General features: G+C 34.6%; 1 protein-coding gene across 20 annotated transcripts in view; it reads left to right on the top strand.

The window, feature by feature from the left end:
* Positions 1-17,031, top strand: part of RAPGEF2 (Rap guanine nucleotide exchange factor 2) — a 249,211-nt gene that overhangs the window by 192,254 nt on the left and 39,926 nt on the right. For all 20 annotated transcript variants that reach the window (XM_086703964.1, XM_025922425.2, XM_086703960.1 and 17 more), the window contains 2 exons: positions 4,518-4,649; positions 15,258-15,435. In XM_086703964.1, the coding sequence (XP_086560090.1) occupies positions 4,518-4,649; positions 15,258-15,435 (310 nt within the window). The remainder of the gene's footprint in view (positions 1-4,517; positions 4,650-15,257; positions 15,436-17,031) is intronic.

The raw sequence follows: 17,031 nt of genomic DNA, 5'->3' as shown, positions 1-17,031 counted from the left end.
ACACAGCATCTGCATGTGGTAATTATAGCTAACACACTTCTATAGTGATTTCTGTGTGCCAGACCCTAACCTAAATGCTTTGTGCCCAGCCATTCATTTACTCCTCACAACACAGGTTTCCAATAAGTGATGAATGAGTAGAAAATATAGGAGACTGTATTTTCATTAACATCTCTGAGAAAAATAGTCAGTGTGTCCAGTTAGCACACCAACTCTTCCTTGCAGAGCTCGAAAACATGAGCATGAAGAATACTTACAAAACTTCAGTGATGATAGGAGGAAAACAGTATTCATTTGGGTAAATTCTTAGTAATACATCTCAATGTAGAGTTAGTTTTTAGTGACTGAGTATATTTAATTTACCTTCAAAGTGTTACTCAAAGTAAACTGCCAGGGAAGATTGTACAGATCCCAACAATCACCCCAATCCTTGTGTAACGATTTCTTGAAATAAAGTGATTCTAAGGTTAGTTGGGAAATTTTTCAGTTATATAAATTTCAAATGTTGGTGGCAGTATTTTTTTGTTTTTAGTTTTTCATTCTTTTTTAACTATTGGATTTCTCCGCAAACCTAGGCTAATAATCATTATGGAATAGGAAACTCTTACATTTCCATTACTTGTCCAGTGATACACCCGGTGTTCCTGGTAGAGCTTGAAAACATGAACATAAAGAAGTCTTTAGTGGGGAGGAAACAGAAGAAGGCAGCCATCTTAGCCTCTCCTACATTACAACCACTTCTACCATTTCAACAAAGTATTTACTTATTCGTGTCAGACCCTTCAAGGCACTCAAACTCATTGCGTTTATGTTCAAAACAGTTCATTTATTAACTGGTAAAATTAGAAGTAATTTTATCAATGCCAATCATTAGACTAATTAATAAATCAAAGGCTATCATCAAATGCCTTTTCATATATGAGACTTATGTCTTTTGTATAGTACTTATTTACAGCTAATTGTTGTGACATCCCTGTTTCTCCCCAAAAGAGAAAACGAGTTACTTTGTAATTGATACCCAGATTTTATTAAACTATGATTTTGTTTATGCTCACTTTATTTAAGTATCTGATTTTAATATTACCCTGTGTTTCTTATGTAGTTAATAGTGTTTGTGATTAAACTATGATTCAGTCATTTTGCCTAACAGTAGTTTATTGCAGTTGTGACCCACAACTATTTCTATTTTTAGGAATATATGTTGCTTTGATTCAGGAAAAATTTCAGGAGTAATATATTCATATATCAAATATTAAAAATTTCAAATATAAAAATAATTTGAGGCTTCTTTAAATTTTAAATAAATTGTGAAATATATTGGTATTAAGATCAAAATGTATAAAATGCATTTATTTCCCCTTTAATTTAATTAATATCTAATATTATTCAGGTGATTGCTGTATATAGTCCCAACTTCAAAAATTTCTCTTATACAGTTTCTGTTATAAATGGTGGCTAGAGTCACAAGATAATTCACAGCCCCATTTTAATCTGAAATTTAATTAAAAATGACACTGATAATAATTTAAATAGGCACTGGGTCAAACCTAGAAAGGTTTGGAGTAAATGAATCTTGTCTTTGGCATGTCATACCCCTTTTTTGGTGTATTTTACTCAGACTATGAGTTACTGCCTCCCTAGGGATTCTGTGCTACCCTTGTTGACCTCAGGTTTAAACGTGGCTCCGTGTAACAGTGTTTGTCCCCTGACTCCCAGCCCATATGGTTCATTTGCCTCTTAAAGACCCATTTCCCCCAGCCGTGGGCTCAGGTCTCTATTCTTTTAGGGTGTTGTGGCCAGCTGGGTCACGTCAGTGCAGTTCAGACTCTCTGTCTATGGGATCAACTTCCACATCTTCTCCCATTCTGTAACTGGCCGAGGTGTACCATCAGTGAAATTTAATCATGATACTATTCTCCCAATCTGTGGGAAAAAATTTAAAGCCTTCCTAAGTATGGCATCTGTTCTAATATAAAGAAATGTTCAGTTAATAGTAAATTGTGTATGCATTTACTCTGAGTTTAACATAACATTATTTCATGCTGTTCTGCAAAAAAATACAGGTTGAGGGAGGGAGATAAAAGCCGTGTTTAAAAAAATACGTTTGATTCATTTTTCTATTATGGGTAACCCCTATTTCAATGACATTTTGGGTAGTAGAAGTTAGTTACGTTTAGAATTGGGAATGCCATATTCACCTCCATATTCCTTGGGCCTAATAGTATGACATAACACATACTCAATAAGTATTTATATATAGAATAGAATTGAATTCTTCAGAGTGAAAATATTTCTTTTTTGCTTTTTAAACAGTCTTTATGGTTCTTAGCCTAGCATAGCCATCTAATTCTGGTATCTGCTGTTTTCAGCTAGCATAGATGAATAGATCGTGGTACATAGAGGCTGGATCCATGTGTGTTCTATTAGATGGAGAGCTCTGTAGCTCCTAATGCTTTCCATACAATGAATTGTCAGCAAAGATGACCATGAGCTCATGGATACTGAAGAGAAGAGAGGCCTTTGAGGCTTAAATAAATGTCTAGTGAGTAAAAATTCATTAGTGATGTCTTCATTTGACATATTTAAGTTAATTTTAAAAATCACCCTATGTGGTACATGTCAACCTGAGTCACATCTGTAAAAGATAATCAATAGAAATCAGTTTACTGTTCTGTAATTATATGTATCAATTTATTATGCCTTTTAAAATCAGTGAGCCATTGAGTAATGTTTCCCCAGTTGCCTTCTGCAGTGAGTGACTGATATAATGGAACTGTAGCTGGGATGATGAAGAGTATTTATCCTGGTTTTGGGCACATTATTTTAATATGTGATATCTATCACTTAGCAACATGCAAAATCATAGTCATTAGTACATCTCGGGAGATTTCTGTCTCCAAATTGTTCCTGTAGAAGTCCTGCAGATATTTCACTTTTCTACCTTGTGAATAAATATATATAAACTCTCAATTTAGAGTTACCCACCTATCTATTCCTTGTAGAGGAATTGTTATTCTCCTCAATTTTATCTAATATTTCAGAGCATCTTCAATCATCAGGTTTTTAAATAACAACACTTAGTGAGATGTCATGTTTGCAATGATCTCACCCATTTAAATACATCTCACTTCTCTGAGCTCCTCCAACATACATGTTTTTTGTCCATTTATTTGCCATCTAATCTTATGCCTCCTAATACATTTATTTTTAAGCCTTTTTTTAAATATCTTGACCAAGTCAAAATATTCTGCACAGCCTGTATTTAATATTATTAAATATCATAACCTGTTTATTAGATCTGAATGATAGTGGGATATAAGTACATTTTGCCTCTTTGTTTGGAACTTTGAGGTATTACAATTCATTGGTTATTGCCATACAAATGAATCACCTCCCTTAGGAAACTTATTCTAATCTATGGAATGGCATCTTGTTTTTGGAAAGGGGAGAAGGGATGAGAATCAAAGGAGAGAAAGGAATGTTGCTAAGATAAACTCTTAAGTTGTATTTTAACATTCTCCATTTTTATTCAACAGCTAAATAGGATTAATATGTAAAAAGGAAAGAATGTTACGAATATTGCATGATGTCAGCATATATTTTGAAATGTCACGTGTATTACTGGCCAATCGTATAATAAGTGGGATATTATAAGTAGTACCCCTTTTTAATTCAAAAGAACTGATAATAACTTACAAGAGTGTAAGATTCTTAAGGGCAGTGTTTTCTTAGTGTCTCATTCTTAGCATATAGTAGGAGGAAAAAGGCTTGGCAAATGTTTGTTGAATGGGCAAATGTATGGATGTTTTCTTTCTCAATACCTTTTCTCTGTTATATGGGAGAGTGAGGGAAGCACTTGAGGGATGCTTAGTGAATCTGTTCAACAGAAGCTATTTCATTTAGGGTTTAAACTGAACAGATAGAAAATTGATATTTATGTGTATGTGTGTAGATTGGTAAATGTTGTCCATAGCTTTCTCAACTCTAAGTTCTTTGAAGGCATCCTATTCTGTTTTTTCATAGAGCCTAGCACAGTTATTTATATAGGAAAACATTTTGTCAATTCTAAGATGCTGTTTTTTTTTTTTATACTTGTAAGTATTATTTAGGCATATAAGAACCTCAAATCTGTTTTCTTGTTTAAGCTATTTCTTGCTACAAAGTTGTGTTTATAGTGGCTACCAAATAGTAGTAGATTAATTTGCTCAATAGTATATAATTTGAAAGTTGTCATTGAATTAAATGCTCATCCAAGTTAATCTTAACTGCCAAATCTACCTCTTTAAGCATTGAATTTAGTATTAGGGTTCATTGAATGTCCGTAAACTTTAAAAACGTATTTTGTGATTTTTGATAAATAGGGACAATATTTAATAATTTGTGAACTTGAAAAATGAAGGATCTTCCCTAGTACTTTTGGGTAAATGGTATGGAGTAGTGTTTAATAAAATGTTTCAATGTCTTCTTAAGAGTTCTTGATTCAAATTGTAATCCTGTTTCTCCTGCTCCTTCCATAGCTTCCTGCAGATTTCACAAAACTACACCTTACTGATAGTCTCCACCCACAGGTGACGCACGTTTCTTCTAGCCATTCAGGATGTAGTATCACTAGTGATTCTGGAAGCAGCAGTCTTTCTGATATCTATCAGGTAAGAAGGTCTTTTTCTTGTCATTTGTTTCATTTTTATGTATTTCGAGGAGTTTTATGATTCTTAATTGATAGGATCTATAAAGTAAATATATGTGTGTTATATGTACTTTTAGGTACATATGTTAATGTTAATGTTCATGCTTCACAGAGACATATAGTATGTCTGGGGAAATAGAACTACTGTCTAACTGTATTTGCCTCTGCTATTACCAGTTATCAGGATTTTAAATGGAGTGGTTACATTGGAGATGTTTCTCTGGACTTCAAATATTTTATAAATTTGACTATAGACATATTAGGTTTAGGACTCTTTTCTTGTTAAAACTCTGGGGGAAAACTGCAGAATTATACTACATAGTAAGTTTTTCTTATTAAAGTCTTCAGTATGACGAGGAAGAGATTAGTATTATTGGATCATTAGATTCTTTTTGTTGCATTTTTAAATTATGTATAGGTTTAGTTATGTGTTTAAAATAAATTCTTATGATACTGATGGATAGAAAAGAAGCCAGAACCATGGAATTCCAAAGGTGTTTTAAAAGCAAAATAATTTTAATTGTTGAGGAATAGTTCATTGGCTTAGAATATGCAAATTTTGGAAAAGTGGCTAAAATATGCAAAAAAAAAGCGCCCATCTGTGGGGAGATCTTTAAATACATACTACTAATATGGACTTTTGGATGGTTTCAAACAACAACATAGTACTCAGTTTACAAAGTATAATTCTTGACTTCATAGGAATTGTGATATGAGATGACCATAGAGGTACCTTTCTTCAGAAACATTATAGTGTTTCAAGATCATTGAAATATTCAGGCAGTGCTAAGTTTCTATTTAAAAAAAAAAAATACTAACAATAATTAAACAATTAGAATACTATCAGGGTAAAACATATTTAAGTTCTAAATTTAGTAGATCTTAGAAAATTAATTTTATTTCAAGGAAGTAATAGGTACACACTTTTCTATAATTCAAGGGTATTGTAGAGAGCTTACTAATAATAGCCACAAATGCAATTATTTGCAGATTCTTGGCTGAATAAGAATTTATTATTTTGCAATAAGAAATATTATCTGGCTCTTTAAGATAATTTTGATACAATATCAAATGCAAAGATAGATACTTTGCATTAAGTGTTAACTTATAATAAAATTTTTAGGAAGGAATCACATTTTCAGATGTTAGAGGAGGAGAAGGTGCTAGATATGGGTAAATTTTCTCTCCTTCCTCCACCTGCCAGTACTACCAATTTTTAGAAGTTGATTTTTTTTTTTTAACGTTTACTCGAGTATCCCTTATTCTAAGACAATGAATGGTATTCCTAAAAGCTGTGCTTTGTCGTAATTGGAATATCATGATGGAGCCCCTGTCTTCTAAACTGTGGGGTGATTATACTCGTTAAAGATCTGCAGTGGAAACACAGCTTGAGGTGGTAGCAGTTACCATTGCTGTCAACTCTATACAAACCTAAGTGGAACTCCTAGAAGGCAAATTTATAATAAGAATGAAGTAAGTGGTTCATAGAATTTATTGAGGCATATTCTGACTGGAATTCTGGCTTTACGTGTTTAAACCTTGAGTAGGCTAGGATAAGTTCATGAGGAAATTCTTGACGGTACAGAATCTGAGAATCCAGACTGTGGGTGAGAACTCCAAATTGCTCTGACATGGTCTGCCTGCAGTCTGACTTTATCTGGGGGTATAGATGAAATAGAGGGTCTCTGTGTACTTTGATTGATTTTAGTTGAGTGTCAAGGCTATCCACTTCAAATTTGATGGCAGACATGTAGCCTGTTTATATCCTTCAAAAGGAAGAATCCAAAGGTGTACCTAAGGTTTTGTTATTAGCTATATTAAACTTAACATTTAATAGAGATCCCCAAATGGACCATTTCCATTATCTTTAAATCAGAAATTCTTAAGGTGGAGAAGAAATCTGACAGATGCACTTGGTTCAGTGACTAGTCTTATATTTGAGTCCTCTACTGCTTTTCTGTCAGTGAAGCAAACAGTTTATTCTGGAACATTTCCAGGGATGGACAACTATCTCCCATGGCAGTCCATTTAATCTCTGTATAATTCTGACTTAGGAGAAGTTTCTCCTAAGTCAGGAAGTTGTCATGTTGAGGTGAGTATAAATGCTTACAGGATGGACACAGGTTGAAATTGAATGCTGTATGCCAGAGAGAAAAAGGTAGAATAATTTTTCTAACAGGATAGGAGGAGAGGAATTCAAAAGCAAAGTGAATAACTAGCTTTAAGAAGAGAAGCCTTCCTCTGTTTCTACAGGTACCTATTATTGTGGTGGGTTTGGATTGGGGAGTTTGAGAGTTGAGGGCATTTCTCTGAAGACTTCAGTTTTTCCCTCTGAAGAAGTTGAGTTCATTTGTTGAGAGTGGGAGAGTTAGCTGGTCGAGAGTTTTAAGGAGAGAGAAGTTTTGAAATAGATGCTTCAGAGAGTAGGAGAGCAAATTGACTAGAGTAATGGAAGCTCAGTTGAGAGGGTGCCCTCAAATACAGAGTGACTTCCCTCTGCCCTATTAAGTATTTTTTTTTTCTACAGCAAGCACAAAGAAAGCAGAGATTTGGCTGCACCCAGGCCTGGAGTTTTGTTAAATGAGTGTATCACAAAGACGGATGGAGCAACATGCCAACCTCTTTTAACTGCTGAGCTTTGTTTTTGCATGCCTTCTGCCTGGAATGTTTTCTCCTAGCTTGATCCTTTTCTGCTTCGTTTTCAAGTACCATCTTCTCAGAGAGTTCTTTGCTTATTACTGTCTGAAAAGTAGGTCTTGCATTTTGGTTCCTTTCCTGGCTATTCCTTTTATTTAGACTTTTTTCCCCAAATGATTATTGCTTTCTCTGTTCTGTCTGCTTACTAAAATGACAGCTTCAAGAAGATAGGGAACTTCTCTGTCTTGTCTCCATTTGCTCTCTAGAACCAGGAAACTGTGGGTACTCAGTAAAGATATGCCAAATGAATGTGATTGAAATATTGAACTAGGTTTTATAAGCTGAAGGTGGGAAAACTAGACATAGAAAGTAGTAGAGTCTTGAAGACTAAAGATCATGCTTGAGTTGAAAAACGGTTATCTTTGAAACAGATGGAAGCAATTGAAAAGTAGGAGTTTTTTGGCAGTAGAAAACAGAATGCCTAAGTTGGGGATATGAGAGTGCAATTCTAGCCATAAGATCTTGGCTACATAGTGTGATTATCAGAGCAGTGGTTTGGTGGACTGGAAATAGTTGTTCAAAAATAGATCAATAGAACAGAGAGTTCAAGTAAAATGGAATTCATGTGGAAGGATGTAATAAGCAACAGGAATCCTCACACATCAGTGAAGAATGTGATGGATTATTCAATAAATGATCTTTGGGGTGGGCTGGGTCACTTTATAGCCTCACTCTATATCATTCTTAAGACTAAATTCCAGATCAACCAAAGAGTTAGCAAACTCTTATGGTATAACAATCAAAATAATTTAATAGTTAAAAGATCATTTGAGAGACAAAGATTTAAAGTCAGACTATAACTCATGTAGGCAAATTAGTAAGAAAAATACTTGGCTCACCATAAAACAATATTCAAAGGGCAAGAGGAGGTAATTTGCAAAAGAGTACATGCAGATACCTGTACCTTAAGTAAAATCCTTAAAACCTATTAGTAATTGAGTGTATGAGGATTAAATATACTATTTTCCTGTCAAATTAGCACAGGCTTTCTTACTTATAATAAATGTTTACAGATGGACATTCTTACACCTGTTAAAATTATAATTTTTGAAGGGGCGCCAGGTGGCTCAGTTGGTTGAGCGTCCGACTTCGGCTCGGGTCATGATCTCACAGCTCGTGAGTTCGAGCCCCGTGTCCAGCGCTGTGCTGACAGCTTGGAGCCTGGAGCCCGCTTCAAATTCTGTGTCTCCCTCTGTCTTCCCCTAACCCACTCACATACTGTCTCTGTCTCTCTCAAAAATAAACATTAAAAAAAATTTTTTTTTAAATTACAATTTTTGGAAAGAAACCTAACAATTTATACTAAATGCTGTAAAACTGTTCCTTTTAGGCATAAATATATTTAAAGTCTATATTGAAATTAAATAAATTGATGTGTGAAATTAGGAGCAGCATAAATTATAATACACAGGCTAGACTTAGTGCAAGCATTATACTTATTTCCAAATATTTTCATATTTTCTACATATACAGTGAAAACTTGGATTGTGAGTAACTTGTGCAAGTGTTCCACAAGACAAGCAAACATTTCTAATAAATTTTAACTTGATAAATGAGCGTTGTATTGCAATATGAGTAGTACGTGATGTCGAATGTCACATGATCACAACTGGGCCAATGGTTCTTGAAAGTCGCTTTGATATATATGAGTGCTTTGGGTTACAGGCACGTTTCCAGAATATGAATTATGTTCGCAAACCAAGGTTTTACTGGTTTTCTAGATAGTTCCTACTTACTTGTCTTGGTTAAATTATCGTCAGCATTAGCATTCAATATAGCCTTCTACTAGCCTAAATTTATATCGGGGTCTGACTTAGGTGCTATGTGTATGTACGTTTGAATTCTGCACGAAATTTATTTACATCAAGAATGATTACTAAGCAACCCTTTTAAAAATGTGGGGATATGCCTGTATACTTCATAAGCAAAAACTTTTTTTTTCGTAAATGGTTTTTAAGTACTCGATAAAACATATGTAGAAGTTATTTTTATTTTAGTTAAATTAACACTTCACTGGAGCCTTCATGGCATTTGATATTTCCTCAAGTTTGTCATTTTCTTGATATCCTTTATATAATATATGAAATTGCTTTTGATTTCAGTAAATCATAGAGCTTTTGGCATTGATCTGAGACTATCACTAGTTTTTTTGAGAATATTACTATTTAACTATAATGTACATCCAAATCTATATTAGGCTATACATGTGGAAAGTAAATTAATTTAGGACAGGAGTTATTTGCCTGACTGAATTACGTAAGCCTTTCTTCTTGTTCCTGAGACAAATATAATCAGATACTTTTAAACTATAAAGTGCCTGTGTGCCTATCTTTATCTAGAATAAAAGGGTCTAAAGACTGGCATTAATCTTGTAATACGGTTTGGAGGAAGCTATAAAGTAGCAAATGTTTTGTTTATGTGTATATACAAATATATTTATTTAAAATTTTATGTGTCGTGACTTAGCAAAGCAGAAAACATTTCATTGCTTTGTTATATTTTAACTGTGTTTTTGGTAGAGTTGACACGGTGTTACATTGGTTTCAGGTGGATAACATAGCGATTGGACAAATCAATAAGTTATGCTATGCACACCACTAGCATAACTACCATCTTTCACTCTACAAAGTTATCATAGTACTATTGACTGTATTCCCTATGATGTAGCTTATTCTCATAACCCATTCATTTCGTAACTGGAAGCCTCCCCTTCACCATTTTTCCCCATTCCTCCCACCACCCTTTCCACTGGCAGCCGCTAGTTTGTTCTCTGTATTTATAGGTCTGTTTCTACTTTTGGTTTGTTTATTCAATGTTTTTGTTTGTTTTTTTAGATCCACATATAAGTGAAATGATGCGGTATTTGTCTTTCTCTGACTTACTTCACTTAGGTCTGGGTCCTTTCACTTACCCTCTAGGTCCACCCACGTTGTTGCAAATGGCAAGATCTCATTCCTTTTTATGGCTGAATAATAATCTTGTGTGCGTGTGCATGCATGTGTGTGTACACCACATCTTTATCCACTCATCTATCGATATACACTTGGATTGCTTCCATATCTTGGCTGTTGTAAATAGTGCTGCAATAAATATGGGGTACATATCCCCTTAGTGTTTTCATTTTCTTTGGGTAAATACCCAGTAGAATTATTGGATCATATAGTATTTCTATTTTTAATTTGTTAAGAAACCTCTATCCTGTTTTGCACAGTGGCTGTACCAATTTACATTCTCACCAACAGTGCATAAGCGTTCCTTTTTCTCCACATCCTTGCCAGAACTTGTTGTTTCATTTTGTTTTGTTTTGTTTTGTTTTGTTTTGTTTTGTTTTGTTTTGTTTTGTTTTGTTGTTGTCTTTGTGATTCTAGCTATTCTGACAGGTATAAGGTGATATTTCATTGTGGTTTTTATTTGCATTTCCCTGATGATTAATGATTTAGTGATTTTCTTTATGAAGATAGTCTATTGAGAAAACTGGGCAAAGTATTATAGTGCAAATCATTTAGTAGTTTGTATTCGTCAGACCTGAGTTTAAGACCCAACACAATTACTAGGTTTGGTTTTGTTTGCATTGAACAGTTTATTTGATTTTCCTAGTGTTTTCTCATCTGAAAAGCAGGGGTAATAATCCTAATTTGCTGAATTGATGTGAAGATTTTTATGTGTATGGTAGTCATTCAGTATAGGATCACTATTCTTATAATTGTTGTATGAGCCATTTAGCCAGAATTAAATGGTTGCAATTAGTCTGAGTGACAGTTTTTTTTACAATAAGTCAGGGGTTGCATTATTTAACAGAGCTTTGGTTTTTTGACAAATTCTGCCAGTACAAATCGTGCGTAAGCTTCGCTGGTCCGATGGGGAGAGGTAAAGATACACAAATGCTGATATAAAAAATGTGTTCCCTTGAGGAAGGGACTGTCTTTTGATGTGGCCTGTAATTGGCGTTCTTTTCTTTCCCCTTATTCAATCCAAGAACAGTGGTATGAGTGGGAGGATATAACTCTACTGATAACACTGGAGTCATAGAGGTTAAGTAATTTTGCTAAAGTCACGTAATAAATGGTAGAGCTGAGATCTGAATTACTAAACCCTGAGTTTGTTTATTTAGCAAATGTAAATTCAGTAACTACTGGGTTCTAGGCCCTCCTCCTAAGTTTAGTACACTTCTCCTGTAGACCAGTTGGTGTTGGTTCAGTAAGCATTTCACTCCAGTCTCCAAAAGTTTTATTGTTCATGAAGCAGTAGTATTATGGCATTAGTAGACTCCTAAAAAAATTTTTATCAAGTTCTATTTAAAATTTATTATTAAAAGAAATTCTGGAAGGGCACCTGCCTGGCTCAGTCAGTAGAGCCTCCAACTCTTGATCTCAGTGTTGTGAGTTCAAGCCCCATGTTGGGCCTACAGCTCACTAAAAAAAAAAAAAAAAAAAAAAAAAAAATTAAAGAAAGGAATTCTGTAGTGTTTTAAAATATAATGGATATTTATTTAGAAAAATAATCTAAGTTACTGGTTTAGTGAGCATTATTTCATGAATGAATTAAGAATGGAATACACATAACAGAGATAGAAAACAACTAATGATCGTTAACACAAATGGGGTGGAAGGTTCAGTTGTGGAGAGATTAATCCAATTCACATTTAAAAGGCTTTTTGTTCTGGGACACCTGGCTGGCTTAGTCAATAGAGCATGGGGTTCTTGAGTTCAAGCCCCATGTTGGGCTTAGAGCTTACTTTATTTAAAAAAGAAGAAGAAGAAGAAGAAGAAGAAGAAGAAGAAGAAGAAGAAGAAGAAGGAGTCTTTTTGTTTTATTTAACACTTACATATAATTCATTTAAATTGCAGTAATGATTTCTTTGGAATGTTACAGAATATATTTTGTATCTCTTAACTGTATTTTAGATGTTTAAAATTTAAAGAAACACTATAAGCTATATAACTATATTATTTAGAAGTTTTTTATTTTTATTTTTTATTTCTGTCTCTAGTAGTCCCTTCTTCAATTTCAGCTAATATTAAAGAATGTGCATACAGAGGGCTGATTGTATATTTGAAAATATAAGGTGATGAATAATAATCTTCAATGTTAAGGTGAAACTGGGGTGAAAATGTAAACATAGCAAACATTAGCAAATTGTCACATTTCTAGACTTCAGAAATAAGGCTGTGATAATAACAGTATTGGCCTAATTTCTGATCACAGGCTTGGCATAATACATCATGTCAAGTTCTACTTCCGTTTCATTCTAGAATCTAGAGACAATTCTGTGAATTCTGAATTTAAATTAGGAGATGTGTTTCTGAGTGTGCCACAGTTAATTCAGTTAGGCAAATAATTCCTGTCCTAAATTAATTTCCCTTCCACATGGATAGCCTAATATAGATGTAGATGTATATTATAGCTAAGTAGTAATAGTCTCAAAAAAAAACCCCAAAAAACTAGTAATAGTCTCAGAACAATGCCAAAAGCTCTATGATTTACTGAAATCAAAAGTGATTCCATATATTGTATTCTGAACACAGTTCTTAAGAGATTATTTTCATTTTTTAAAGGATATCAAGAAAATGAACAAACTGAGGAAATATCAAATGCCACAAAGGCTCCAGTGAAGTGTTAATTCAACTAAAAGTAAAATAACTGCTACATATGTTTTATCGAGTACTTGAAAACCGCAAGCCTACAAGGCCTTACTGCTCTCCCACTGCTCTGCTGATAATGGTCTTAACCCAAGCAGTAGTATTTACTAAGGCCATTATTTAAAGAGCTTTTGTAGACATTAGGTTTTCCATTTTTAATTATTCTGTCTTCATTAAGTATTCTTTATTACTTTCCCCTTAGATTTTTTTTTTTATAATGTATATATTTTAGTTTAGGAAATTGTACCTAAAGAACTAAAAATGTCATTAAAATTATTTTGTTAAACTTATAAAATATTAATACCTGTTTGTATTGCTTCAAAGGTAGGATTAAATCTTATGTTCTGCAGTATAAACCAAGACTTGAGAAAAGTAAAACTTTGATAAGAAAATGATAAAATTTTTCTTTAAATACCCAGTTAAATTTAAAAAAAAAGTATAGATCCCTATATAAGCCACATTCATATGTAATATCTGTTGTAAAGAGATAGATTAGGTTGTGGTTAAGACTGTAGAGACAGAATTCCTAGGTTCTAATCTTTTTTTTTTTTTTAATGTTTGTTTATTTTTGAGAGAGAGAGAGAGAGCGCGCTGTGCAAGCAGGGGAGGGGCAGGGAGAGGGAGACGGAGGATACAAAGTGGGGAGCCAGATGCAGGGCTCGAGCTCACGAACCATGAGATCACGCCCTGAGCCCACGCCCTGAGCCAAAGTCAGACACTTAACTGACTGAGCCACCCAGGTGCCCCCCAGGGTTCTAATCTTGATTCTGCAATAATTTCCGTTTACGAGAATGTTTGAAGAATAATAAAAGTCAGTAATAACACTTCATAGGATAGTTTTGAAGATTAAATGAGTTAATACATATAAAACAGAGCAGTTCCTGGCACATTGTAAATATTGGGTGTTGGATGAGGAGGAGGAGGAGGAGGAAGTTCAGCAGTTTATATTTTTATCTTTCACTTTTAATAAATGTTTTTGCCTATTCTTAAAAATAAGACGGCCTTTGAAAACCACGTGAACTAAAAGTTATTTGAAGTTAGTGAACTTTATAATACATGTTTTCTAGGAAGTTCATGGTTTTATAACAGACTTTTTAAGAGTTTAATATTTTATCTGGCAAAACGTGATGTTCAAGACTTTCATAGCTTAAGCAGTTAGTAAATTTTGGGTATAATGTCAAGTAAGGTTGATATGATAACATTCATATATATTGTGGAGATGATAATCACAGCAGGCTATAGAATGACCTGAATAGGATAGCTGTCCTAGCCTTGAGACAGCCCAGGAGAAAAGATCATTTTGAAGTTCGTGACTCTAATGACTAACATTTAAGTACTTGATTACTTGAAATTTGATTGGTGATAAGGTCACCTTGTTGAGGAATGAAGAATGTGTTACCTGTAGGCATATGGTCTTTTGTATTTTTTGGTGATTTATAATTGGAGAGTGGACATTGGTATAATCAAAGTAAATGTTAATGTTTTGTTCACATACTTATAAAGTTATCTTTGATTTATGCTTCACTTTTCCATAAAGACCACCTAATAGGAAAGAAGTTGTTGAGTCTTCTTGGCATTAATAAATCCACACCTGTTCTTTTGGAGAAGGAACTGCTCAGAATCAGTTATTACCCTTAGGCTCTTAGCTTAAGCCATTCTCTTTGAAAAATGGAGTGAAAACAAACACTGTCTTTTTCTTCTTTATTCTACTGTTTCAGGAGCATATGACAGCTCAGATAAGAAATCAGAATTTTTGAGATAAGATCATTAATCCCAACTAAAAGTTTAATAGGAGATTAAATCACTCCTGTTTTCTATAAGTGATTCTTCTTACATAGTGCCTAGTGCATAAATATTTGTTGATATTGAATACATGCTTAGTTACAGACAAATCAATATACTAAAATTATATTTCAAACTAGACTTGCTCTTATTTCTTTTGGGTACAAAAAGACTTGCTTAAAATAATTTTTAAAAATTATTTTGGTCTTGGGGCGCCTGGGTGGCTCAGTCGGTTAAGCGGCCGACTTTGGCTCAGGTCATGATCTCGCGGTCTGTGAGTTCGAGCCCCGCGTCGGGCTCTGTACTGACAGCTCAGAGCCTGGAGCCTGTTTCAATTCTGTGTCTCCCTCTCTCTGACCCTCCCCCGTTCATGCTCTGTCTCTCTCTGTGTCAAAAATAAATAAACGTTAAAAAAATAAAAAATAAAAAAAATTATTTTGGTCTCTTTTAAGGCCACAGAAAGCGAGGCTGGTGATATGGACCTGAGTGGGTTGCCAGAAACAGCAGTGGATTCTGAGGACGATGATGATGAAGAAGACATTGAGAGGGCATCAGATCCTCTGATGAGCAGGGACATTGTGAGAGACTGCCTAGAGAAGGATCCAATTGACAGGACAGATGATGACATTGGTAAGTTTGGATAAGAAAATGAATTTAAGAGCAATTTAAAATATTTAGGGTAAAATGGCCTGATAAAATAGAGCCCAAGAATAGTAGGCTTTAAAAAGTCATTAATTTATAATTTTCCCTTGCATAAGCAGTAGCATTTGTTGAAAAAAAGTTTAAAGAATCAATTTTATTCAATCATTATGTTCCGAAGTCTACAAATGATAAAACTCATAAAACTCTACCACATGAGCCCCTTCTCAGCTTACTTTATGACAAAAAAAGAAAAAAGTAGTCTTCCATATAGTGTTATTCCTATTATTTTTCTTGTGAGCACTATTCCTATTAAGCTCACGTTTTCCCTATGTAAATACCAGTCAATGACAAATGGTAAAATTGCCATGTAGATGACTTTGCTTTTACTCTGGTTCCATCTGAAGATGAGACTGAGTGGAAAACTTAGTAGCATATGACCTGCGGGGGGGGGGGGGGGGGGGGTGGGGTTTAGACTTTCTTTAAGTGCATCCTAAGGTTAGAAATCCAAGTGGCTTTGTATCTGTTTTCCCCATCCTTGAAGTTTCCGTTACCCACTTTCCCAACAGAATAAGAGATGACTGTGTAATAATGGTTTAGTGTTCAGGTACGCCTTCTGCACTCAGGCTTCTTCCTTCAAATGCTAGGAGTCAGGGCAACTTCTGTAGAGTGCCTTGTGTCCACCACAGGTCTGGAATCTGTAAGCACCCTTGCCTGAGCCCAGATAATCTGTCCTACCACTCTCCCAACTCTTTTTGGCTGATATATATTTGCAGACAAATTCAAGGAACTTGCTCTATTGGGATTAGATATAGGACAGTATGGGCATAGTTATAAGTGGCTGGTTGCATGTGTTGTGAAGGAAACAAACATGATGAAGAAAATCTTTTACCACCTACTCTATATACATACGCTAGAAAATTAAGGATGAAAAACCAACAACTTGTATTAGATATTTAAAATACAAATTTAAAATTTATAGAATTGGTAAGTATTTATAGATGAATATACCATGTTGGTAACCATTCATTCATGCAGCTAATGTGATTGAGCACCTTCTATGTACTGAACATTTTTTTAAGTCCTGGCAACTCAGAGGGGAACAGGCAGGTAAGATCCTTGCTCTCTTTCAGTCTGAAGAATAAAGTGGGGATTAGGGAGTGATGGAGGTTGAGGAATGAACAGAATGGAGCCTATTTTAGGAGGAAATGGCTGGTAATGTCCTTTTAAAGGGCTCAGACATGAAGGAAGTGCAAAGGGGAGCCACCTATGCCTATGGCCCCCAGTGAAGAAATGTGTTCTGTGTTAACCCTTTCTGGATAATTTTTGCTGGAGTAAGGACTTAAAGGCTTCACAGATACCCATCCCTGACTCCAGCCCATTTCCTTCTCTACCACCTGCACTCCTGTTCCAAAGGTGCTGGCAGTTTGCAAGTCTCTTGAGGGTTCTGCAGCATAAATTAGAGTGGTTCTATTTTACCCACTGAAAACATTGGGTTTCACTTTCTTATGTCTAATACCACATACACATTCATTTGATTTGCAGTGTCCAAAGTTGTATTACACTGTCCCATTCTCTTTGTCCTTG

Source organism: Puma concolor, chromosome B1 (assembly GCF_028749965.1).
Source record: "Puma concolor isolate L17-30 chromosome B1, mPumCon1.1.hap2, whole genome shotgun sequence".
NCBI classification, from domain to species: Eukaryota; Metazoa; Chordata; class Mammalia; order Carnivora; family Felidae; genus Puma; species Puma concolor.
This window is presented reverse-complemented; position numbering and strand designations above follow the sequence as displayed.